Source organism: Marmota flaviventris, chromosome 15 (genome assembly GCF_047511675.1).
Source record: "Marmota flaviventris isolate mMarFla1 chromosome 15, mMarFla1.hap1, whole genome shotgun sequence".
NCBI classification, from domain to species: Eukaryota; Metazoa; Chordata; class Mammalia; order Rodentia; family Sciuridae; genus Marmota; species Marmota flaviventris.
The window spans coordinates 37,988,709-38,016,017 of NC_092512.1; the positions used below are offsets into that span (position 1 = coordinate 37,988,709).

Sequence of the window (27,309 nt, forward strand, 5' to 3'; positions counted from 1 at the left end):
GTTTTTGATCATTTTGAGATAGTTTTTATAAATGTTATTAGTGTCCAAATGATTTTTTTTTTTTTTGCATATCCAGTCTTCCTGACATCATTTGTTGAAAAGACTGTCTTTTTTCCCACTGAATGGTCTTTCCCTCATTTATATTTGATCAGATTATCTTTGACTTTATCAGTTTTGAATTAACTATCAGTTGTATTTGTGGTGAAAGTTGTAATCTTTCTTGTTATTGCCTTATTTTAAAACCTCAAAATTTGCTTATGCTTTCTTCTCTGCTTGAAAATAAAAGGAAAGACGCAGCAGGTCTATATATTGACAATAGTAGTACCATTTATCACCCAATATAAGTACCATTTATCAGCTCTTATCTTTTAATTAGGTGTTTGTTAAGATTTATTAATCATTTTTGCTTTGTACTTTACCATCTTGCTACTTGAGACACAGAAGTAGAAGCAATGGAGTATGTTTTTAATCTTTTAAGTGACTGCCCTTTTGTATGTCTGAAAATTTGTTTTTTAGTTAATTAACCTCTCTGGGCTTTAGATGTTTTTAATGTAAAAATGAAAGGATTGAACTAAATACATGTTATATATCCTTTACTATGGAAATACTTAAGTGGTTTTTAGTCAGCTAATAAAAATTTAGTAGAGAATAGAACAGCTTTATATTACGTTAGGAATACATTAAAATTGATATTCCTATAATATATTATCTTTATAGCTTTGGTGTTTTTTTCCATATGTGAACAGAAGTTTTAAATATAGCCATGGATATTAATTAATTTATTTCAATTAGGTATATATGACAGCAGAATGCATTTTGATTATTGTACACAATTACAGCACAACTTTTCATTTCTCTGGTTGTACATGATGTAGTGTTGCACCATATTGCAGTTGTACATGTACCGAGGGTAATGATGTCCATCTCATTCCACCATCTTTCCTGCCCCCATGTCCCCTGATTAGTTTCTTTTAATGGTAAAAAATGTTGGTTTCTTTTCTTTTTCTTTCAAACCCAGGGGTGCTTAACCACTGAGCCACATCCTGAGCCCTTTTCAAATATTTTATTTAAAGACAGGGTTCTCAAAGCTCTTGACATATCATATTTCATACATTAGATTCAAGTTGGTTATGAACTCCCAATTTTACCCCAAATACAGATTGCAGAATCACATCGGTTACACATCCACAATGTTTTGAACAACCAATAAAAAATAAATAAATAAATAAAACAAAGCCAAAAAAAAAAAAGACAGGGTTCTACTGTGTTGCTTAGGACCTCACTAAGTTGCTAAGGCTAGCTTTGAACTTGTGATCTTCCTGCTTCAATCTCCCGAACTGCTGGAATTACAGGCGTGGGCCTCTGAAGCTGATCGTTTCTAGGTGTTATAGTAACTTATAGTATTACTACTTCCACCTTCTTAATGCATTAAGGAGAATGGGCATGGATTAATGTACATTAAATTAGTTTGCACATGAAAGAGAGGACCACCAAAAGCCAGGTAGAAAAAGCAAGACTCCAGAGACAGACACCTTCTGGAAAGTCAAAGAATTCTAAAGCCTAGACAGACAGATTTGGGGATACTACATCCCTGGATCTGTCTTTGAGAGGCCCATAGTTGTAGGCTACACATGCTTATCTAGATTGAAATTGCCTAAAGAATATTTTTTTCACCAATTGTGTTGATTATGTAATTGTATAAATTTATCCATCAAGCTACAGTTATAAAAATTATAACATGTGCTAATTCACTTTGTAAAATTTTTATCATAGTTGTGTTGGCTGCATGTCATTTTTATATTATGTGGAAATACAGATGATAATATATATTGAATGTTTGATACATTTGTTTCACTTTATTGTTTCTATATCTTTTCAAGGAAAATTATGTTTTAGTGATAGTATTTTATTAGGAACTATTTCAGATGCCAAGAAGAGAAACTAATTCATTGCATTCAATGATTTCCTAAGAGTATTAGTGATTAATTGAACATTAGGGATTAATTCTCTTGGTTGCAAAAGGGTGACTGGACAACTGGGAAGACAGGGATGGGATGGAGGCTTTTTATAGCTTTTGAATTTTGAACTATCTGAATCTATTGTCATTACTTTTAAATTATTAGTATTAAATCATTACTAATAAAGTAGTATATTTCCTTGGAAACATTTTCATTTGGGATCATGACTCATTTAACAAGAAAAATAAAATCTTGGCTTTATCAAACATTACTTCAAATCACAGCAGTAATTTCATTTATACTTAAATATTTTGGATTGCAGATGTAAATTGAACAACTACTAACCTTTTGAGTGGGGATATTTATATAAAATTGAAATGGGAAGTAAATCTGGAATTTGGTACCAAATTTGAATGTATATATAGTGTCTAGGAATGTCTTTGGTAAAAGGGTCTGAAATGAAAGAGCTTTGGAGAGTGATAAAAACATAATAAATAAAATAAAGATGATGCGCTCAATGAGATACAGTTCAAATAGAGGAAATTAATGGGAAATGATTACATTAGTAGCAGATGGACTTACTTACTTTATTGAAATCTTACTGAAATCCTAGAACAGCTAAAATTGTTTTTGATATTGAAAGTCTGATAAAAGATAAAGAGATTTGTTTATCTGGTTGTACTATTGTGATTCTAATTATGTCTTCTGGATGCTTCATTTGTACTAGGCTATTTTTATGATTCCCACAAATCCACCACCAACATTCAGGAAGCCCGAACTCTGGTCTGATGATTTTACCGATTTTGTTAAAAAGTGCTTAGTGAAGAATCCTGAACAGAGAGCTACTGCAACACAACTATTACAGGTCAGTGCTTGTAAAGGAAGAATATTTTATTCATACCTTTTAGCTTTTGACATTGGCCAGAAATGCTCTGAGTTTCACAACTTTTTTTCCAAAAATTAAACCTCCCTAGGAAATATGGAGTGATAAGACATACATACCCCATTCTGCTATAAATTCTCTTTGTCTTCTGCCTATTCCCTTTTTGTATCTGTCTTTTCTTTCTTTTTTTTTTTAAATATTTTTTTTGTAGTTGTAGATGGACAGCATGCTTTTTATTTGTGTATTTTTTATGTGGTGCTGAGGATCGAACCCAGTGCCTCCCACATGCAAGGCAAGCGCTTTGCCACTGAGCTGTAGCCCCAGCCCTGTCTGTCTCTTTTTCTCTTAAAGCTGTTTTAAATCAAAATTTCCATAAGATTCTCTTTTCAGAAATGAGTTCTTATCTCTATACTGATTTCTCATTGCTTTTCCTTATGTTCCTTGGCTCAGCATTTCTTCATTGACTTGTTTTTCCATTATAAGACATATAAATACAGGATTCCTGAACACCTTGAAAAAATTACATGCTGTAATGTTAGTTACACCTAAGAGCACCTAAATGAAAAGTTTTATTAACTTGGCTTTAATAGACTTTGTATCCAAAATGTTAGGAGGTTTTTTGTTTGTTTTTAAAATCTGCCTTAAAATTCAATGCAAAATGAAGTAATTTATTAATTACAATATGTATATTTTTAAAATATTTATTTTTCAGTTTCAGTTGGACACAATGCCTTTATTTTATTTATTTTTATGTGCTGCTGAGGATCGAACCCAGGGCCTCGCACATGCTAGGCAAACACTCTACTGCTGAGCCACAACCCCAGCCCCTACAATATTTATTTGTGAACCTTTCTTTTTCCAAAAAAATTGCCTGAGAATGCAACTAATAAATGTGTTTCACATTAACAAATTTGATATTTGCAAAATCTTTCTTATTGTTAGGTGACAAAATAATTCAAATCATTTTTCTTATAGAAAGTGACTTCTCAAAGGTTCCTCTTTCTTTCTTTTTTTTTTTTTTTAAATTGGTGACTATGGGGATTGAAACCAGGACCTTGCACATGCTAGGAAAGTGCTGTGCCACTGGGCTGCATCCCCAGTTCCCAAAGGTCTGTTCAGTTCAGTTCCTTTCCCCTCCCTCCCTCCCTCCCCTTCCTTTCTTTCTCCCCTCCTCCCCTCCCCTCCCCTCCTCTCCCCTCTTTTCTGGGGGTGCTTTACCACTAAGCTATATCCCCAGCCCTTTTAATTTTATTTTTAAAATTTTTGAGACAGGATCTTGCAGAGTTGCTGAGGCTGGCCTTGAATTTGCAATCCTCCTGCCTCAGCCTCCAGAGCTGGTAGACTTACAGGTGTGAACTACTGCCCAGCCCAGGTTTCATTAAAAAAAAAAAAAAAAAGGTTGAGGAGTATGTGAAATATATAAATATAATGTTAATTGTTGTGAAAAGGTTAACTTATTTTCACATCTATATGGAAGCTCATTTAGGAATATTTATTAAGAAATTATATTCCTTATCTTAGAAATTACACTTCTAGAAAATTATTCTACAGAAAAATGCAACCATCTGTGAAATGATATATGTGTAAAAATAGTCATAGCACATTGTAGTAGCAAAAGATTGGAAACAGCCTAAATAACTGCCAATGAATTAGAAATAATTGAAGAGGAGTGATTGGAAAAATACACAAAAAATAGGCAAAAAATGAACATATAAATCATCTGAATAGTATGAATGACTGAACAGATAAATTATACTTTATACATAAAAAACAAAAGCTACATTTTTTGTTAAATACCTAGAAAAGTATATGGTTCCAGTATGAGAATAGAAAGAACAAATCAGAATAGAATGCCTAGAAATGGAATGTAATATGAAGGAAACTGACATATTATGAAGAAAGCATTTCTAATCAGTAAGGGAAGAAAATAATTAAACCCAAACTGAGTTAACTGCCACCACTTTTTTTGGGGGGATGGGGGGCAGGGGGAGATATTAAACTAGAGTCTTATCACAGAAACAGCAAAATAAATTCCAGCTAGTTAAGGAATTAAATGTTTAATTTAAGCAAAATGGGAATAGGAAAGAACTATAGGGTAATTTTGGAGAATATTTATATATCCAATTCAATACCATAAAATGAAAGATAAAGGAGATTTTAATACACAAAACTTAAAAATGTATAAATGAGGGGCTGGGGATATAGTTTAGTGGTAGAACATGTGCTTAAGTCATGAATGGCAAAAAAAAAAAAAAGAGTTTGCGAGTACTTGTTTTTAAAAATGATGTAAGCACACACACACACAAAAATATGACCCTGTCAATACAAGTACATACATTAACCTTAAAGATATAATTGTGTAAAGAAAGTATACATTAGATTGTAAGAGATGCTAACATACATATCTGGTTTATCCAACCTACTGCAACCTTACCTTTGTGCAGTTTACTGTGAATTCACTACAGTATATGTTTGTCTGTGGAGCTCAATGCTCCTAAATTCAAAATCTCCCTATGTCCAGTTCATTTGTACTCATCCTTTCTTTATGTAACTGCTATAAACAATACTGACCAACAAAGAGGGTTAGATAATAAAGTTTAAAAGATATTGAAGAACACCACCATCTTATTGGAGCATTCTTATTTTTTTTGAAAAGTATTTTTCTGTTTTCATTGGAAATGGGTTAAATTATTCAACACCAAATAAAATAAAGACTCTGAGAAAGTAGTAATAAATAAGTTGCCTTTCTTTGACCACTGATTTTTGGCTATCAGCTTATCAATAAGATTAACTAGATTTTGTAACTCCATACCAAAATAAGCTTATTATATATGTAATATAATCACTGATCTTAAAAAAATATTATTTTTACAACCTAATGTATACTTTCTTTGCACAATTATGTCTTTAAGGATAGTGTAGTTGTATTGACAGGGTTATATTTTTGTATGTGTGCTTACATCATTTTTAAAAACAACTACCCTAAATCTCTTTTTCTCTAAAGCAGCCAAAATATTCTTTCTTGGTTAACACACTTGTAGATGAAGAATAATCACCTCACCGAAGTCTATAATCATGGTTAACATTTATTGTTGTTTTACTATTTGTTAGTAAAAATATGAAAAAATTTTTGAATTTGTATCATTAATTTTTACTTTTCTAGCATCATTTTATCAAGAATGCAAAACCTGTATCCATATTAAGAGATCTGATCACAGAAGCTATGGAAATCAAAGCTAAAAGACATGAAGAACAGCAGCGAGAATTAGAAGAGGAAGAAGAAAATTCGGTTCGTAATTATCTGCAAAAATTGATTTTTAAAAATCTTCCGGGTCATTTTTTTAATAATGTTGTTTCTTAAGATATATTAATAGAGTTTACCATTTTATTACACAAGTGAGATATATTTCTTCATTAAATCTTAAGAAATATTTTTTGTATTAAATGTTTGCTATCCTTTTCTTTTGTCTTAAAGTTAATAATTAGTGAGATGTAAAGTTGATATAGTAGCAATATACAGTATCTGAACAAAGTTGTCTCAAATTTGGACAGTTTTGTGTCATATCTTCTGGAAGTGTCTTTTTCCTCGTCATCAGCCCTGCTGTGAAACTAACAAGATTTGGTAACTATGTGGAGAAATTGGAGCATTTGTTCACTGGTAAATATGAAGTGGTGAAGCCCTTGAGGAGAAGAATTTGGTGGTTTTCTAGAAAGATAAACAGATTCAGCAGTTTGATTTTCAGGGTGCATATAGTGCTGCCCAACTAATGATGGTTCAGTTTACTGATTTTTCAACTTAACAGTGATGTGAAAATATACCAATACAACCATTCTGTTTCTCACTTTCACTCCAGTGTTCATTAAATTACCTGAGATATTCAGTACTTTATTGTAACCTCACCGGTTATGGGATTTCGTTTATGTGCGGGCTAAAGTAAGTGTTCTGAGCACAAGTTATGATGTTGAGTAGATTAGGTGTATTAAATGCCTATATTCAAGGTGAGAGGAATTAGGTTCTTTCTTTTGAGGATGAGACTGTGGACATGAGATGGACAGATTTTAAAATAGTATCATGTTTTTATGACCCCCCCCCCTTTTTTTTCTTTAAATAAGCATTTATTCCCTGGAGTAGGGTTAGTGGTTCTGAGTGAAACTGTTACATTTATTCTTTTTAAAATTATAAGAAAATAATTAAAAGTCTTGGCAGAACCACACATTGAGCAATATTCACATGCTTTACTTTACAAAGATTATGTTCTCAGGCACTAGCTTTCATAATTGTTGCCCTGAATATAAAATGTGTGTGTGTGTATGTGTGTGTAAACACATACACATACAAATATTTGTAAGAACAAGGAGATACGCAGGATGGATCTGAAGTACTTTACCCATAGTAAAAAGTATATCCTGTATTGCCATTCATTTTTGGCAAAATTTAAAATCAGTATTTTCTCAGAAATGTTTATCCACCTTAAAGTCTCAAAATTTTACACATAGAGTTTATACAATTCATTCCTTTGGGATTTTTTTTGCAAATCAGTCTAAATAGGATTACATATACAGTTTTAAAGTAAAACAGCTAATTGCTAAGAACTATGCATCTCTTGATGTCCATGGGAAGGCCAATGATTGTCATTAAAGTGATACTTTTCCCATAAAAGTCAGATATTTTTACAATAATTATACTTGTTTTTGAACAAATCAACACAAACATTGATTTAGGTTATGTATAAGGGTCGTAGGCATATAGAACATTTTCTTGTTTCGGTATGATAATTACCTTTAAATGCAAGATGTAAGCAAGACATTTGGTAATTTATTAATTATACTTCAAGCACTATTTATTCTCATGTAATATTTAAACTAACTAATGAGTTGATGATTTTTAAGAATTCAGAGTTTGCCAGTATGGCTTATTGATATGCTATACAAGCTTTTAAATGAGTTTAAATATGTACACAGTGAAGGAGTTAATGCCTGCAAAATATGAGGCAAACATTCCAACATGGTACATTTTATGATTATTTAAAAGTGAAATGGTTAGTGTTAAATTGAATTTGTAAGATTAAGCATAGATTGCATCATTGACAAGCACTAGTTTTTAAAGTAAATGAAAAGACTGATTCGGAATTTACAAAACTTGCTTTGCCATTGGAGCTCAGATGTTTACCATATGAATCATAATGTTAACTGAAGGAATTGAATGAATACAGAATTTTACATTAAGTGAAATAATAAACAAAAGATGGGGTACCTTTTTTTTCCCTTTGTCTTTTGCAGTGCTGGTGATGGAACCCAGGGCTTCATAAATTCTAGGCATATGTTCTACACCCACATGCCTTTGGGGGTACTTCTTCATTTTAGGCTTGCATGAGATCTTTTCACTTCCATGCTCTTTATTTCCTCTTTTATCTAAAGAAAGTGTTAACTTAGTAATGACTCAAAGCAGTTTTCGTATTAATTGTCCTTATGTCTTAGAACTTCTACCTTTGGATAAGAAATGGAGAGTTTCTGGTGACTTTTTAATAGTCTGAACTCTTAAGCTTTTAGACTGTGGTCTTTAATGTCTCAAGAATGACATATCCCTTTCAAATCTGATTCATTGAAGCAGTAGTTCTCAGCACAGATGTGGGGAGGAATACCAGGGTGCTTTGGAAGCAATCCCCAATCCCCTTCAGCTGATGTTACAGCCTGTAGGTAAGCATTTTTCAGAACCTTCCCTCTTCCCACTATTCTTATTGAATAGAAAGCTTTAAGTTACTCTGCTTTTCAAGAACCTTCTTAACTGGATAATAAACAGAACAGTACCAGAATCAGCCCAAGTCATTCCAGAAACCTTTCATGTACCTAGCTGGTTAAATGAGAAATAGAGTGATACAAGAACAAGACAGATTGTGCTTATTCAGTTTTTTTCTTTTTTTGTTTGTTTTTTTAAAGATATGTATAACAGTAGAGTGTATTTTGACATATGATACATACATTGAGTATAACTTATTCTAATTGGGATCCCATTCTTGCGGTTTTGCATGATGTGGAGTTTCCCTGGTGGCTTATTCATATATGAACATAGGAAAGTTATGTCTGATTCATTCTCCTCTCTTTCCTATCCCCTATCCCCCCTTCCTTTCCTTTATTCCCCTTTGTCTAATCCAAAGAACTTCAGTCCCCTCCCCATTGTGTGTTAGCATCTGCGTATCACAGAGAACATTTGGCCTTTGGTTCTTTGAGATTGGCTTATTTCACTCAGCATGATAGTCTCAAGATCCATCCATTTACTGGCAAAAGTCATAAAGTCATTCTTTTTATGGCTAAATAATAGTCCATGGTGTATATATACCACATTTTCTTTATTCATTCATATGTTGAAGGGCACCTAGGTTGGTTCCATAGTTTAACTATTGTGAGTTGAGCTGCTATAAACATTGATGTGGCTATGTCACTGTAGTATGCTGATTTTAAGTCCTTTGGGTATAAACTGAGGAGTGGGAGAGCTGGGTCAAATGGTGACTCCATTCCAAGTTTTCTGAGGAATTTCCATACTGCTTTGTGGAATCGTTGCACCAATTTGCAATTTACGTTGCATCAAAGTATGAGTATACCTTTCCCCCCACATTATTGCTACTATTTATTGTTACTTATATTCTTGATAATTGCTATTCTGATTGGAATTAGATGGAATCTCAGTGTAGTTTTAATTTTCATTTCTCTGTTGAATATTTTTTCATGTATTTGTTAAATTTTCATATTTCTTCTGAGAAGTTTCTGTTCCTTCATTGATTGAAATAACTTGATTGAACTTTCTCTCTCTCTCTCTCTCTCTCTCTCTCTCTCTCGTGTTAAAATCACCTAGTATTATTGTATTGTGGTCTATTTGATTCTTGAAATTGAGAAGGGTTTGTTTGATGTATGTAGACGTTCCATTGTTTGGGGCCTAAATATTTATGATTGCTATTTCTTGTTGTATAACAGCAGTATGAAATAGCCTTCTTTACCTCTTCTGATTAACTTTGGTTTGAAGTCCACTTTATCTGATATGAGGATAGAAACCCCTGCTTGTTTACAAGATTCATATGAATGATATTTTTTTCCCATTCTTTTACCTTCAGTCTGTGGATGTCTTTGCCTATGAGGCAAGTCTCTTGGAGATAGCCTACTGCTGGGTCTTGTTTTTTAATCTAATCTGCCAGTCTGTGTCTTTTGATTGTTGAGTTTAGGCCATTTACTTTCAAAGTTATTATTGAGGTATGATTTTTATTCTCATTATTTTGGTTTGTTCCTGGTTTTAATTAGAATTAGTTTCTTCTTTGATTGATTATTCCTTTAGTTCTTCCCTTTGCTGATTTTCTCTTTTATTTTTCTTTTCATCTTCATGAAATATTTTGCTGAGAATGTTCTGTAGTGCAGGCTTTCTGGTTGTGAATTCTTCTAACTTTTGTTTATCATGGAAGGTTTTTATTTGATCCTCAAATCTGAAGCTTAATTTTGCTGGTTATGGTATTCTTGGTTAGCATCCATTTTGTTCCAGAGCTTGGAATATAAGACCTCCTAGCTTTGAGGGTCTGGATTGAGAAATCAGCTGAGATCTGGATTGGTTTCTCTCTAAATGTAATTTGACATTTTTCTCTGGTAGCCCTTAAAATGCTATCTTTATTCTTTATGTTTTGCATTTTCAAAATTATATGCATTGGTGTGGGTCTGATGTAATTTTGTATATTTGGGGCCCTCTAAACTTCCTGTATTTGATTTTCCATTTAATTCTCTGGGTTCAGAAATTTTAGATATTATTGGAAAGATTGCCCATTCTTTTGGTTTGTATTTTATCTATCTTGATAAATCTTAAATTGTGTGTTTTCAGATTATCCTGTATTTCTTTGAAGTTCTGTTCATGGTCTCTAAACATGTTTTCTCCATAGTCAACTTTATTTTCAAGATTATATATTTTGTATTTGTTGCCTGAAACTATATTCTAACTGGTCTAGTCTGCTGATGATGCTTTCTGTTGAATTTTTTATTTGGTTTATTGATTATTTCATTTTGAGGATTTCTGCTTGATTTTGTTTCAGAATCTCTCTTTATTAAAGTCATCTTTCACTTCCTGCATTTTCTCTCTGATTTCACTCTTTATTATCATCCTTTACCTTGCTGATCAGTTTAATGATGAACTTTCTAAACTCTTTCTGATATTTGTTCCTCTGTGGTGTGAATGGATCCTGTTAATTGAAGTATTTTTGTTTGTTTGGGGTAGTTTGTTCCCTTGCTTTTCTATGTTATTTGCATGACTACCCATCCAGCATTATGGATCTGAGACAGTAGAGTTTCTACCCTGTAGACTTAATAGTGTTCCTGAAGGTTCCTAGTACTTCATGTTTTAGGGGGAGACAGATAATAACAACTAATGCAAACAATATACAGCACTAAACCAAATAGTTCTTGCTATGAAATCTACAGTGTTAATTGTCCCAATAAACAGAAATTATGTGATCAGTTATTATCCATAGTAGAAACAGTAAGTATGCAGAAGGGTTTAAATTTTTGAATGATGAACAGGGAGAGAACAGAAGAGATGTATGATGTGATGATTATGAGGGAGGAGGAGAGAAAAGAGAAATAAAAAATTAAAGGAAGAGTGAAAAAGGGAACAATAGATTTTGGCTGGTAGCAGAAGAAAGAGAATCAAGGGGAACAGATAAGTTAGAGAAAAAAATGTATAAAATAAAAAATGCAAACAAAAATAAAAGAATAAAAAACAAAACTGGAATGTACTAATCAAAATCTCAACCCTCAAAATACTGAGACTTGAAAAATTACTGCCTGAAAATGCTACTGAACCCCAGTCTGCTTTGAATGTCCAGTATTAATTCCCAGCAAAGCCCCCCTCCCACCCCCAACCAATGTTTTTCACCCACCTTGCTGATAAGCTACCTATCTGCTTTCTTGGGTTCAACCCATGGAGCAGCCAGGGATGCTTTCTCTATTCTACCATCTTGTAATCCTTACAAGAGTAATTGTGTTTTATTTCTTATTCCATTCCCAAGTGACTCTTAGGCCCTTGGAAAATTCTCTAGTTCATTTTTACCATCTATAAATAGAATTATGAGAATATAATGATTTTATATGTATAATCTAAGCACTCATAACAGTGTTTTGCATATAGTATATTCAACATTTAGCTTTTGTTTCTATTAATGCTACTACTTATACTAACACTACTGATATTACAATAATATTTTGGCCAGTTTTTTTGTTTTTGTTTTGTTTAGTTTCTGCTTTGTTTGATGGTAATTGTTGTTGCTGTTTGTTTTGCTATCTAAAAACCACTAAAACAATGGCATTGAATTGATCAGCCATGAACAGAACATAGACTCAAAATTTCTTTTCGGGCTTTAAAAAACAAATTTAAGTGGCCAAATGTGTTTGAAAGAATTAGTGGGGATTTTAAAAAATGTATCTTTAAACTGTAAAAATAACTAAATAAATAAACAAAATTTATTTATTTCCATTCCTTTACTTCTTGAAAAGTAAATTAGATTTAGTAGGGAAATATTTATATATGTGATGAAATTATTGGCCATAAATTGAAATCCTTTAATAGAATTGATTGCTTGTTATTTCTCATTTTTTTTCTGTGTAATTAAGTCACACTTTAGAAAAAACCCTACTTGTTGTTTATATAGTTATGACTATATAAATACTTTTTACAAATATTATAATATATTATGATTACATGTATAATTGTATCATTTTCTTTTACTATTCTTGTTAGTTTTCTATGTATCTAGCAGTAATTGTTTCTAAAATGGTATATTCCCAAACTCCCTGCAGGAGCTGTGAACTCTTTTGTGTAAACCCAAGTACAGATGATTTATTAGTATCATACTTTTTTCTTGACTCATTCCTTCTTTTGCTCTCTATCCTTCTCTAATCTGAACTGATTGCTCTTTTGGGGCACTGTACAGCTGTTATCCTTAGGTTTCCCTTCAACATTATTGTGAGAATTTCCTTTTTTCCTCCTCTGTAATTGATCTTCTCCTGTCTGGATTTTGTCTTCGACTTTCTTGTTTTACTTATGTATTTGTTGTACCATTATTTCCTAGTACTTTATTCAGACCTTGAGTATATGAATGTGTTTTTATTTTATCTTTACCCTTGATTGATTTATGTATAAAATTTTGGGTTGGAAATAATGTTCCCTTCCAATTTTGAAGACCTGGCTCTTTCCCTGCAGCACTAATGATGATGGAAGGACAGATGCCTAATACTTTGAATGTTTGGATCTTAATATTCTTCTTTCTATTTATAATATGCCTGTATGTACTTCTTTTTCAAATCATTATGTGGAGTACCTTTTAGCTTTTTCAACCTGGAATTACCTGTCAGTTCGGTGTAATTTTTTTCTTTTTCTTGATAATTTTTATTTGGTTGTTGAACCTCTCAGATTAATTTTTCAATGATCTTGGCTCTTCATGCCCCCTTTTCTGCCCCTGTTATTTTTGTCTTTGTGTTTTCTGGCAGGTCTCCCCAAGTTTATCTTCTATTTTTTTTTAAATTTTTCCATGGGGAGTGTTTAATTTCCAACATATCCTCCTCCTCCTCTCCGTTATTACATTGTCATAATCATTCTGAATTTTCTTTTGCTCCCTGCCTTGTGTTTCTTGCCTTTATATTTACTTTGATCTCCAATTTTTACTTTAAGGGCTTTCTTCAGATGTTTAGCAATTATATTTGAGAGAAGGCCTAAAATTACCTTCTGGAAGTTATGTATGGAAGAACAGAACTTGTTGACTAATAAATCTTGCTCCAAAAGATGTTAAGGTTCACTGCTCTTGGCTTGAATTTGCTTTTAGTTCATGTGACTTCTCTGCTTGTAACCCTAAGTTTCAGGTGATTTTGGTCTATTTATATATTTATCTGCTTTCTAACTTTAAGAAATTTTTCCTAGCTTCTAGATTTTTGGACAACCTGTGTTTATTGCTCTCTATTCCCCTGTGCTGCTTGTCTTTATGGGTTTATCCTTAGAGTCCGTGTCTTCATTCTAGTTTTGAGAGTTCTTTTTTTTTAAAGAGGGATAGATATAAATCTTTGTGTTCTATTTTTTCATTTTAGTGGAAGTATTTGCCATTTGTCATTTCTTAGGTGTTTTAAGTTTTTAGATATTGAACTTGTATGTAATGATATTTCATATGATCTCTTTATATGTAGATCCATAAAAATATATTTCAATGATGAAAAATTCTTTGAGTACTCACAAATTAACAAAATTCAAAGAAAAATATAGTTTATCCAGTTTTGGTTTATTCTGTCAAGTTGTAAATCAGAGTTATTCAGGCAGGGAAGGGAACATTGCAAGAAATCAGGGCAATTAAGGCAACTTATACCAAATTTATAGTTGATAGGAAGAGAAGTAAATATCTGTTTTTAAATCTGTAGTTCTTTTATAAAATATTATCTCTAGGTGGTGTAGTGTAAGGTACTGACTTGGACTGTTCCCTCCTTCCATTCCCTGAATAAGAACAGTTTTTAGAATAATGAACCCTATCTTATTGATACTATGCTTGCCTTAACATCTGTATCTGTGAAGTCAAGATTGTTGCTTTGTGACCTCTTAACTTTCCATTTGCAACTCAACTTGATTACCTTTGGCCATGATGCTTGCTGTTTTGTTTTTTGAATTTGCTCAAGTTTGGGGAATTCATTTGTTTAATACCTGTTTTGTTATGGTACTGGGTATTGAGTGTCTTTTAGGATATGGCAGAAGGTTTTAGATGAATATTTTATTATCTTATTTGTTTTCAATGCATTTTCCCTCATTCCTTTTTCCCTAATTTTGTTTATATTTCATTTTTTTAAATTTTCATAAATATTTCAAAAATGAAAGGGTTTTTTCCAGCATGGTGCAAGATCTGTGTTGCTAAGTTTTGCATCTGCATTACTTTTTAGCCCAGAGGACCTGTATTTTTTGGCAGATTTTATTGTAGCTATGTCTAGTCCAGACTCTGGATTAGTCCTTATCCAGTAAGTGGGCTATTATAACACAGAACACATTTGACGTTGGACCAATGAAATTTTTCTTTTTTTTCCTTTTTTTTAAGCTGTAGTTAGACACAATATCTTCATTTATTATTATTTTTTTAAATATGGTACTGAGGACCAAACCCAGTACCTCAAACATGTGAGGCGGGTTTCACCACTGAGCCACAGCCCCAGCCCACATGAAAAATTTTATAAAGCCAAATTTTGAGAAAATTCCAGAACTATGAAATTCACCATATTGAATTTCTATATTATAAGAGATAATTTATATTTGGTATTCAGTCTTAATATATGGATCAATTGTGTACCCTGCTTTTTTCATTCTGAATAAGTGCAATTTTCAGAGAGTTTATGGGTTATTCAATTTTCAGTTTAACATTTTCCAGATTTAATTTTCTTCTATATAGTTTAGCTCAAGAGATGAGGGAAAATTAGTGGCCTAAAATTAAATTGACATTTCCATCAACTTTCAGTGTGACTTTTGAAAAGGAAACAGTATATAATAACCATTTCAAAATGTTGGTTTTTAAAATTTTAGTGCTGTACACCTGTGCCCTTGGCAACTATTATAAACAAACCTCCTTAAATATTTTTTATTCTAGAAAGATATGGAACTTATTGGAAAAGTGCGTTATGAATTTGATTTTTTTCATATTATGGAAAAAATGTTTTCACATTTTCTGATGGGAATACATCTTAACAAATTGACATGCTTTGATAGGTCCTAGGGTAATTGAATGGATATTTAAAGTTAAATTGCAAACAGATTTCTGTAGCAGGTTAATTCCAATATCAAAGTTTTTGTGTTAGTTTAAGTATTGCTAAGTGTGACAAACATCTTCGCTTTTTTTTTGGCAGGGAGGGAATGGGGAGCATTTTCCAGCAATGATATAAAATTGGTGCTGGGTCATCTGTATTGTATAGTAAGAAAGAATTTCTTTTCTGGAGCACATTCCCAAATCTTTACTGTGAGTTAATTAAATAACATATCTATATTTGTTCTTATTTACTATAAATGCCTGAATTGCCTATGGGAAATCTACCTTTTAAAGTATGTATATTAACCAGTTTGCTCTATCTATGCAATACAACTTCACAATTCATTAGTGTTACTAAGGAGCATTTATATTAGTATTGTCAATGATATTAAGCAAATCTACGTGAGTTGTCCCTATCATATAAGTGTTTAAAATATCTTATGGACTATAGGATGCCATTTTGAATATAGTGTTTACTTAAGTGAATTCCTTTTGTTAAAACAGGTACATCTTGAAATTTGCTAATCATTTTTAAAATATCTAACAAGAAATTGCAAAAAAATTCTGGTTAAATAATGGAATGAAGAGTTCTTGTGAATACAAAATTTGAATACATGAATCACTTAACATTGTGTTTTAATTACTTCTAGTGGAAAAATGATTCCTGGGGATTTGTGATATATAATGTGATATGATCTCATTGTACATTTGAACTACATGATGCCTTTTAGGGGGAAAAAAGACAACAATACTTTTTACTCTGAGAAATTTCTTATTTAATTGTTATAAACTAGAACCTAGGCATCAGAAATTTTGAAGAGCTCCCTAATTGATTGTAGTAAGGTTTGAATGAGACCTGTTGACCTATATACATCCTAGCATGGGGCCTAGTGATATGCCAGATATTCAGTAAATATTTGAGTTTAAAAGGAAGGATTGCATCAATTTTATTCTTTAAATGAACTTTTAAATTTTTGAATAGGTTCATATTTATAGAATAATTGCAAAATACTAGAGTTTCCATATATCTGACATTCATTTTTCCCCATTATTAACATATTAGTAAGATACATTTGTTCAGTTAATGAACTGACATTGACAGATTTAAACTGAAGTTCCTACTGTGTCCAGATTTACTTAGTTTTTACCTAATGTCCTTTTTCTATTTCAGAATTTATCTAGGATACCATACCTCACTTAGTCATCATCTCTCTATAGGCCCCTCTTTATTTATTTATTTGTTTGTTTGTTCTAATTAGTTTTACATGACAGCAGAATGCATTTAGATACATTATACACAAATGGAGCACAACTTTTCATTTCTCTGGTTGTACACTATGTAGAGTTACACCATTTGTGCAATTGTACATGTACTTAGGGTAATGATATTCATCTCATTCCACCACCTTTCTTACTCCCATGTCCCCTCCCCTCTCCCCCCACCTTTGCCCAAATTCTGTTCATCCCATCCCCCCCATTATGGATCAGCATCCACTTATCAGAGAGAACATTCGGCATTTGGTCTTTTGGGATTGGCTTACTTCCCTTAGCATGATATTTTCCAACACCATCCATTTACCTGCAGACACCATAATTTTATTCTCTTTTAATGCTGAGTAATAGTTTTATATATATATATATATATATATATATATATATATATATATATATATATATATATATATATATATCTCACATTTTCTTTATCCATTCATCTATTGAAGGACATCTAGGATGGTTCCACAGTTTATCTGTTGTGAATTGAGCTGCTATAAACATGGATATAGCTGTATGACTATATTATGCTGATTGTAAGTCCTTCCTTTGGGTATAGACCGAGGAATGAGATAGTTGGCTCAAATGGTGGTTCTATTCCAAGTTTTCTAGGGAATCCCCATATTTCTTTCCAAAGTGGTGATACCATTTTGCAGTGCCACCAGCAGTGTATGAGTATACATTTTCCCCCACATTCTCACCAACACTTACTGCTGCTTGTAATTGTGATAACTGCCATTCTGACTGGAGTGAGATGAAATCTTAGAGTAGTTTTGATTTGCATTTCCCTAATTACTAGAGATGTTGAACATTTTTTCATATATTTGTCGATCAATTATATATCTTCTGAGAAGTGTCTGTTTGGTTCCTTAGTCCATTTATTAATTGGGGTATTTGTTTTTTTGGTGTTGAGTGTTTTGAATTCTTTATATATCCTGGAAATTAGTGCTGTATATAATGAGTGTGTAGTAAAGATGTTCTCCCACTCTGGAATCAGCAGGACATACACAATTTGAACAGATGGATTTCAAGCAATGAAATAAAAGATGCCATCAAAAGCCTACTAACCAAGAAAAGCCCAGGACCAGACAGATTCTCAGCCAAATTCTACAAGACCTTCAAAGAAGAATTAATACCAATACTCCTCAAATTATTCCATGTAATAGAAAAGGAGGGAACCCTTTCAAATTCATTCTATAAGTCTAATATCACCCTGATACCTAGACCATACAAAGACACATCAAGGATAGAAAACTTTAGACCAGTATCCATGATGAACATAAATGCAAAAATTCTCAAATAAAATTCTGGCAAATCACATACAAAAACATATTAAAAAGATAGTGTACCATGATCCAGTGGGGTTCATCCCAGGGATACAAGGTTGGTTCATCATATGGAAATCAATAAATGTAGTTCATGACATCAGTAGACTTAAAGATAAAAATCATATGATCATCTCAATAGATGCAGAAAAAGCATTTGATAAAATACAATACCCTTTCATGTTCAACATAGTAGAAATACTAGAGACAGCAGGAATATATCTCAGCATTGTAAAAGCTATCTCTGCTAAGTCCAAGGCTAACTTTGTTCTAAATAGAGAAAAATTCAAAACATTCCTGTAGGCTCCTCTTGATGTCCCAGTTTCTCAGAATATCTTTGGTTGTCTTGACCTTGAGAGTTTTGAGGGCTACTAGGTAGATATTTTGTAGACTTTCTCTCAACTGGAATTCGTTTGATGTTTTTTCCTTATGATAAAACTGGGATTACTGATTTTGGGGAGGAAAACTCATAAAGAAAGGATTACCACATCATATTAAGAATACTTTCTGCATCTGGAGGTGTAGCTCAGTGGTAGACCATTTGCCTAGTGTATATAAGGTCCTGGATTTGATCCCTATAAACCTCCCCCCCCAACACACACACACACCAAAAAAAAAAAAAAAAAAAAAGAGAGAGAGAAAGAAAAGTTTCTGTCGGTATGATTTATCACTGTTAATGTTACCTGGTCACCTGGCTAAGGTAGTGATTTTCAGTTATTTTTATAGTAAAATTACTCTTTGCCCGTTCTATGCTGCTCTTTGGAAAAAAGTTATATAGGGAATGGAGACTCATGCTTTACTTTCTTGAGAGGATATGACAGAATAGCTACATAAATTATTTGGGGTTCTTCAATACAGGATATTTGTTCTCTCCATTTTTTAATTTAATCATTTGTATCAATGTTTATTCAAGGTTATTCACTTCATAATTTTGGATCATAATCCAGTACTACTTTATTTAATATTTTGTTTCAGATTTGGCCACTGGAATCTTTTTCAGTCAGTTCCTTTTCCCTATGATGTTAACCCCATCAGTGTGGGTTTTTGTTTTGTTTTAGGCCCATTTCTTACTACAAAATATTCTCAGGGTCATCTTGTATCTTTCCTGCCCCAGACCTAGAATATGGAGTTCTTTTTACTGGAGGATAGTATTGTAACAAAGACGGAACTCTGTGTTTGCTGCTGCTTTGAGTGGTGGTTGCCTCTGTGCCCTCTTAGTTAACAAAGCAAGGAGATATGTGTTGTGTATTAACCTGTGAATATATACAAATCATATTATATATATATATATATATATATATATATATATATATATATATATATCTCCATCTGTATCTATATTAAGATAAATATGAGTTCATATTATGTCTCTGGCTCTTAATTCATTACCACATGGATCATTCTAGCTGTTACCCCTTGCTTGCTTACAACCTACCACTCCAGTATTGAGAAACCCAGCTCTCACCATCTATCATTATTCACTGAATTTTTCACTTCCAGTACACGTATAGTGGCTTCAGAATCATTATCCCATACTCTCATTGGAAACAACATTATCAAGTACAGTGCTTGTATATGGTTCCTTTTGTCTTTGGATAGACTTCATTCACTTACAGAATTACTTAGGTTATACCTTTTCTCCCCACACCATTCAGTGAAGTTTTTTTTTTTTTTTTTTTTTTTTTGTGTGTGTGTGTGTGTGTGTGTATTTTTTCCTACATTCTGTATTTCATTCTGGGATCCCCTGATGTCCTAAATGATTTTGTAAAAAATTGTTTATATCAGGGTCCACTCTTTGATGTAAATTTCTGTGGATTTTGACCAGTGTATGGTGGTTTATATTTATTACTATAGTATGAAACAGAAAGGTTTTGCCACCCTAAAAAAAAAAAAAAGCCTATTCAGTGCTCTCCAACCCCTAAATTCTGTGCAACTGCTGATCTGTTTATAGTTTCTAGTTTTGCCTTTTCTGTAATATCATATAATTTGAGTCATATACTATGAAACATTTTCAGACTGGCTTCTTTTACTTAACATTGACAATTCATCCTTTTTGTGTGTGTGGTTTAATGCTTACTTTATCAATCACTAGGATTATGTTGCATGGGTGTATCACTCTTTATCCATTAGCCTATTGGAAGGACATCTTAGTTCCTTCCTAGTTTGAAGCAGTTATGTATAAAGCTGCTAAGAACATTTACAGTGTTGGCTTTTGTGTAGATCTAAGTTTTCAAGTCAGTTTGGTAAATACCTAGGACTGAAATGTGCTGGATCTTATAGTGTATTTAGCTTTGTAAGATACTGCCAGACTCTAAAGTTGTATCATTTTATATTCCCACTAGCTATTAACAAGAGTTTCTGTTAATGTATGCTAACAATTCATAGTGTTGGTTTTTCACATCTTAACCATTGTAATAGGTATTTAGTGGTATTTCCTTTTTTTAGTTTGCAATTCCTTAATGATAAAAATGTTGGGCATTTTTTCTGTGTTTATTTACTATTTATATATCTTCTGGTAAAGTGTCTGTTTGGTACTTTACCCTATTTTTTAAATGATATTGTGTTGTTTGTTTTCGTATTTTAAGAGTTTTCTGTGTATTTTGGATACAAGATTTTTCCAAAATATGTGTTTTACCAGTATTTTCTTCCATTATGTATCTTGTCTTATTATCTTTTTAACACTGTCTCTTAGAAAGCAGATTTTAATCTTAATGTCACCTTATAAGCTTTTCTCCCATGGGTTATATTTTAGGTGTCTGTAAACTCAACACAAATTCAGATTACACAAGGTTTTTTGTTTTTTCCTGTTATTTTAAGTTCTGTGATACTTTTGGGGACAGCTTTGAAGTCTGTTTCTAGGTTGGTTTTTTTTTGTTGTTGTTGTTTGTTTGTTTTGGCATATGATTATCCACTTGTTCCAGTATGATTGTTTAAATACTGTTCTTTCTCCATTGAGTTGTCTCTGTCCATTTTTCAAAAATCAGACCACATCTTTGTGAGCTCTCTGAGCTCTTTTTTCTGTTCCATTGGTATGTTATTATTATATGATTGACATGCTTTTGCTAATATTATGCCATCTTGATTACTGTAGTGTTATACAGATTTTAAGATTGGATAATGTGAGTCTTCCAACTTTATTTTTCTTATTCAGTACATTTATATGTTGGCTGTTGTAGGCCTTTTCCCTTTCCATATAATCTTTAGGATCATTTTGTCAACATTTACAGATTAGCTTATTGGATTTTTATTGGATGGAATTGAATCTGTACATTAAGATAAAAGAAATGATGTCTTGACAATATTTAGTTTTCTTGTCCACTAACTTGTAATGACTCTCTATTTATTATAATTTATTTCTTGCATCACATACATAGATTCTGTATTTTTATATGTTAGACCCAAATGTTCATGTTTTTTTCCTGATATTATCGAAAAGAGATTTTTAAAATTTTCTTATTCCAGTTGTTTATTGCCATCTGTGTCCTTGCCATACTCACATAAAGCTTCTAGGAGTGATCCCCCCCACCCCGTGGTGTTGAGGATTGAACCCAGGTTCTTGCACATGCCAGGAGTTTTGTACCATCAGGAGTTTTTTGGGACATTTTTGGAAATTTTCTACAAAAATAATTATGTCATCTGCAAATAAGATATTTCTTTTTGCCAGTCTTTACACTGTTCATTTTATTATACTAATGGGTGTTCATTTTCTTTAATTCTTTAGTTATGTTTAATAATGTTTCTTTAATAATGTTTTATATGCTCCATACATTCCTTTTTCTTTTCTTTCTCTTCTTTATTTCTTCTGTTGTTGTTGTTGAGATGAGATCTTTCTATATTGCCCAGGCTGGTCTTGATATCCTAGGCTCAAGTGATCCTCAGGCCTTCCTTACCCTGCCAAGTAGCTAGGACTACAGAGGTGTACCACCACATCCAACCCTGAGTGCATTTATTTTTCTGTTTCAGAGGATGTCTTCTTTCCATTAACAAATATTGATACAGAAGATAAGACGTGGTGTTTATTTGTAAGATATTGTTGGCTAGTGAATGAGACAACAAGTAAACTGATGACACTCCTAATGCAGTGTAACGAATAGAGTGATTGCAATTATACATAAAGAATAGGAATTGTTGTTTTATTACTTTTTGTTTTCTAACTTTTCACCTCTTCAAAGAAAAAGGCCCTTTTTCTGCTTGTATTGTCAGTCAGCCACATTATCCACTCTGGGGCCTTTCTCCTAAGTCTAAGAATGTATTTATCTTTTGACCATTGAAAAACTTTTTGGAAAAAGACAATAATTCATAACAGAATTTTTGAAAGAATAGTCAAAGCCTTTTTTTTTTTCACTCTCCCCACACTCATCCCACCTCTGATATCGTAGCTTAAATATTCTCCAGCAATTCTGTCTTCATGGTGACTTTCTGGGTAAGATGAGAATACTTTAGCACCTATTTAATGGCTCATCCTAGTCATTTTGTGTAGCAGGAAGTTGGATATATAGATCTGAATCCCAAGAGAGAACTCAAGATATTAAGGAATCAGTGCTTTCTACAGTTGGCAGTTAAACAATGATTACATAGAGAGGATTGCTCAAAAAGTATTTAAAGAAAAGCCTATGTTGCTACTTTTGCTTGGACATATTAACCATTGCTTTCTCTGGAAAGAGGGAACCTTTCATGGTGCTCTTCTTGGCTCAGCTGGTCAATTTCTCCTGTATGTTCCAATGATTATACTTTGTTTAGTTCTATGAGGATGTTTATCTCATGGTATTTGTCTAGTTTCTCACTTTCTTCATTAAAGTCTATTTTTCTCAAGGGAAAAAGGTATATCTTAGTAGACTGACACACAGTATTTATTATGAATATATTTAATTGGTAAATACTGAAACTATAAATACATATATAAACTGCTTTATAATAGGTTTTACCTGAATTTTTTATTTCTTGTTTTTTTGGAAAGTACTACAGAATTATTGTCACAGAATGTACACGTTGAATATCCCAAATTAGAAAATCCGAAATCTTAAGTGCTATGAAAGCTGAAATCTTTTGAGCACTGACTTGACTCTAGAAGTAAAAAATTTCATGTCTGACCTCATGTGATGGGTTTCAGTGAAAATGCAGGGACACTAAAATATTGCAGAAAATCACAAAAAAATATTGTTTGTAAAGAGTATATAAAACAATTGAATTTCATGTTAGACTTGTGTCTCCTAAGATATCTCATTATGTGTATGCAAGTATCCTAAAATCTGAAGGAATCTGAAACCCTTCTGATGACAAGCATTTCAGATAAGGAATACTCAACTTGTATGTACATTTAAAAGTTAATAAGGTATATAATTATACATGAGGTATATAATTGTAGCATTTACCAATGCTAAAGTCAATCATGTGATGAATATTTGGGTTGTGAGGGAGTGTATCATTTTTTGCTTAGCTTAACATTGTCTGTCCCCAAATTCCTTTTTTATCAGGAGTTTCAGTAATGTAAACTGCGTGTTAAAATTAATACTGTTATTTTAGTGTGTTTTTTTGTGACTTGTATGTTTTTAAGGTTGATTTCTTCAGATCATTTAATAATATTATTTTTAAATTTATGCAAGCAAAAATTATTTTGTTGAATCTGTATTTTTAAAGTTTTTGTTTGCTCTTAAACACCATCATAAAGGAGCAGAAAAGAATGAAAAAAATTCTTTTCAGGAATAAGCTCTTAGATATATATATTTTTTATAGGAATGTGAGATACAGTCAGAAGTCTTTGTAGAAAAGCAATTTACAAGGCATTGATAAAGTAATATGAATATATATTTCCTGTCATATGCTTTTATTACTTTTGTGGCCTCAACAGCTGCTCATTGAGCTTCAGGGATTATGTGCAAGTCATTGTGGAAATTACCAAATTTATATGATTTTCATTGACCTGAAGAAACATAAATATCACTCTTATAAAATATAACTGCTTTTTAAAAAATATAATGATATGAAGGTAGTTAAAGTATTCTAAATATCTCAAATTTAAAAATATAAGTGGTCACCAATTTGGTTACAAAAAATATTAATATTAGTAAATATTTTGACCTGTTTTTATGAGCCTATTTGTCTAAATCTCCAGTTAATAGAATTTTAGTCTTTTGTCTTTGGTGCCCTCTTGTGGACTTTTAATGAACTGCTTGTAACAACATAATAACTTTTAAAGGTGTTACTCTTATTCTAAAATATTTGATTTACAGTCTCCTTTATATTTTGTTAATCTTTTGACATGCTTTTGGCTTGGAGAGAAAAAAAATTAAAAAGTCATGGTTAAGGTTGCTTTTACCTCTTAATCTACTCTGTTGTACATCTGTGTTGTGCATAGGGAATGGAAGATAATATTTTGTTTGGAAATTTTTAGTATAATGCCAAGAACTTGTTCAGTCTTGCATCATGGTGCCTCTGAAGTCCTGCCCACACGCCTTCTCACCATTTAGGCGTGTTGTACTGATGAATAAGTCTTTTATGACTCTTGGAGATCCTAAATGCTTTGATGTAACTTTAAAACATGCTTGTGAACATGCAAAAAGTTAGGATCCATGAAATTTCTGTTTGTTAAGGACAGGTATGTCAAAGACAGCAGCTGTATAAGCTATTATGATGGTTTTGTAGTGAAATGGATGGACCACCTACTTATAGCAGTGAGAAGAAATTTCATTCTTTGTGCAGATTTTTAGATACTGAAAATCTTAGTCATTTTAAGTGGTTGAATAATTGTTTGTTACTTTGTGTGTGTGTGTGCCTGTCAGATATGGAAGTGGTGCTTGAGGGCAGCTCTGTGAAAGAGAACCTTTTTTTGTTTGTTTGTTTGTTTTCTCAGTAGTTCTTATCTCAGTTAGGTTGAACATGGTAATGATGAGACCGGATTTAACCAGTTGATCCTACTCTGGATCATTTCACTGGTACAGAAAGAACAAACAGATACAACCTTATATATTATAACAAAGACAATGGAGTAAGTGCAATCCTTAACTGTATTTGGAAGTGAAATTTGCTCATAATTCTCTGTTGGGTCACTTAAGTAGTTTTATCTTGCTATAAGAAAGAATTAATAGGACTTTTCTATGATTGGAGACATTGAGGCAAATATGAAATAGAGTTCTTTAATTTTTTTGCCTTTTCTAACTCAAGTAATGATTAAAATGTACATGTGTTATTCTTAAGTAATCACCAGCCACCAAATTCAGTTATGTACAGGGAGTGGAGTGAAAGATTTCTGCCATGGTTTTCCTGTTTTATGCTTATCTCCTTGAAGTTGCACTGCACATGCTTTGTTGACTTCTTCATTGACTCATTTGCCATAAATAGTTAGTTTTGTTTCCTTCATCATGCCCTGAAGTGGAGAAGTCCATTAAGGCATATTTTGGTTTTCAAAATAAGAGTCATCTATTTTGTTTTGTCTTAATTTATTTAAATCAGCATCTTTTAACAGCTTTCTCTTTAGAATATTTGGTCTCTTGGTCCAGAATATTGTAGCTATTTTCTATTATGTCTTACTGTTGGAAAGTTTCTAGAATATGTTGGGGTTTTTTCCCCCATGATTTCATTCAGATTTGACTTGGCATTTCAGTTGCTATAGGACCCTTTTTTAGTATAGATTCTAATTAACCTGGAATCTGGATTTTAGTAACAGCTTTTTTGGGGGATGGGGATCCCAGGGATTGAACCCAGGGGCACTCAACCACTGACACACATCTCTAGCTGTTTTTAAATATTTTATTTAGAGACAGGATCTCACCAAGTTGCCCAGGCTGGCTTTGAACTTGAGATCCTCCTGCCTCAGCCTCCCAAGCCACTGGGATTATAGGCATGTGTCATTATGCCCAGCTTTCAGTAATAGCTTTCTGATTCCAGACTCCTTTTTTAGTCCTGTTCCTCACCAGTTCATCCTTTAATTTCCATAGTTCCTGTCACTTCTCTGCCAAGCAACTTATTTAGGTTTCTGCTGTTTAAAGCATTCTGTAAGCTATAGACCATCCCTTATTGCTTTTCATTCTAGCCAGAATATTTCTACTTTTGTGCCTCTCATCTGTTTTTGTACTATGATCCAGCTTTCTAAGGATCCTAACTTAATTCTAAGGGACAAGGGTGTCTTAATTCTCGTGTTCATTATTTTTGGCTCTTCTCAGTAGCATGTTTATTCACGTATTTGTCTTTGGGATTGTGAGCTTTTGTGTGTCTGTATTTTATCTCATAAAATAATGTCATCTCTAGTGTGAGGGTTCAATATAAATGAATTCCTCTAGGATGTATTTGCATTTGTTTGTATCAGTCATTTGTGGTGTTACCATACTGTTTTAGTCAGCTTTTTTGCTGCTGTGACTAAAGGACCCAACCAGCATGATTGTAGAGGAGGAAAAGTTTATTTAAGGGCTCATGGTTTCAGAGGTCTCAGTCCATAAGTGGCTGGTTCAAGGTGAGGCAGGATATGATGTGGAAGAGTGTGGCAGAGGGAACCAGTTCACATGGTAATTAGAAAGCAGAGAGTCCTCTTCCCAGATACAAATATATATTCAAAGCCACCCTCCAATTCCCACCTCCTCTAGTCACACCTTACCACTTCATTTACCACTCAGTTAATCCCTGTCATGCATTAAATCACTAATTGGGTTAAGACTCTTTTTTATTATTCATTTATATTTTTATTGATTTTTTAAAAAATATAAAATGACAGCAGAATTACTTCCAAACTCATTCTATGAGGCCAATATCACCCTGATTCCAAAATCAGGAGAAGACACATCAAAAAAAGAAAACTTAAGACCAATATCTCTAGTAAACATAGATACAAAAATTCTCAGTAAAATTCTGGCAAATTGAATACAAAAACATATCAAAAAGATTGAGCACCAAGATCAAGTGGGATTCATCCAAGGGATACAAGGTTGGTTCAACATACTGAAATCAATAAATGTAATTAATCACATCAATAGACTCAATAAGAATCACATGATCATCTTAATAAATACAGAAAAAGCATTTGACAAAATACAGCATCCCTTCATGTTCAAAACACTAGAAAAACTAGGGATAACAGGAACATATGTCAA

The 27,309-nt window shown here is 32.5% G+C and overlaps 1 protein-coding gene across 1 annotated transcript in view; it reads left to right on the forward strand.

Annotated features, from left to right (window-relative positions):
• The window catches only part of Stk3 (serine/threonine kinase 3), a 324,266-nt gene that overhangs the window by 191,254 nt on the left and 105,703 nt on the right, over window positions 1-27,309 (forward strand). Inside the window, exons 7-8 of the mRNA XM_071602220.1 lie at window positions 2,686-2,823; window positions 6,005-6,130. Coding sequence (XP_071458321.1) covers window positions 2,686-2,823; window positions 6,005-6,130 — 264 coding nt within the window. The remainder of the gene's footprint in view (window positions 1-2,685; window positions 2,824-6,004; window positions 6,131-27,309) is intronic.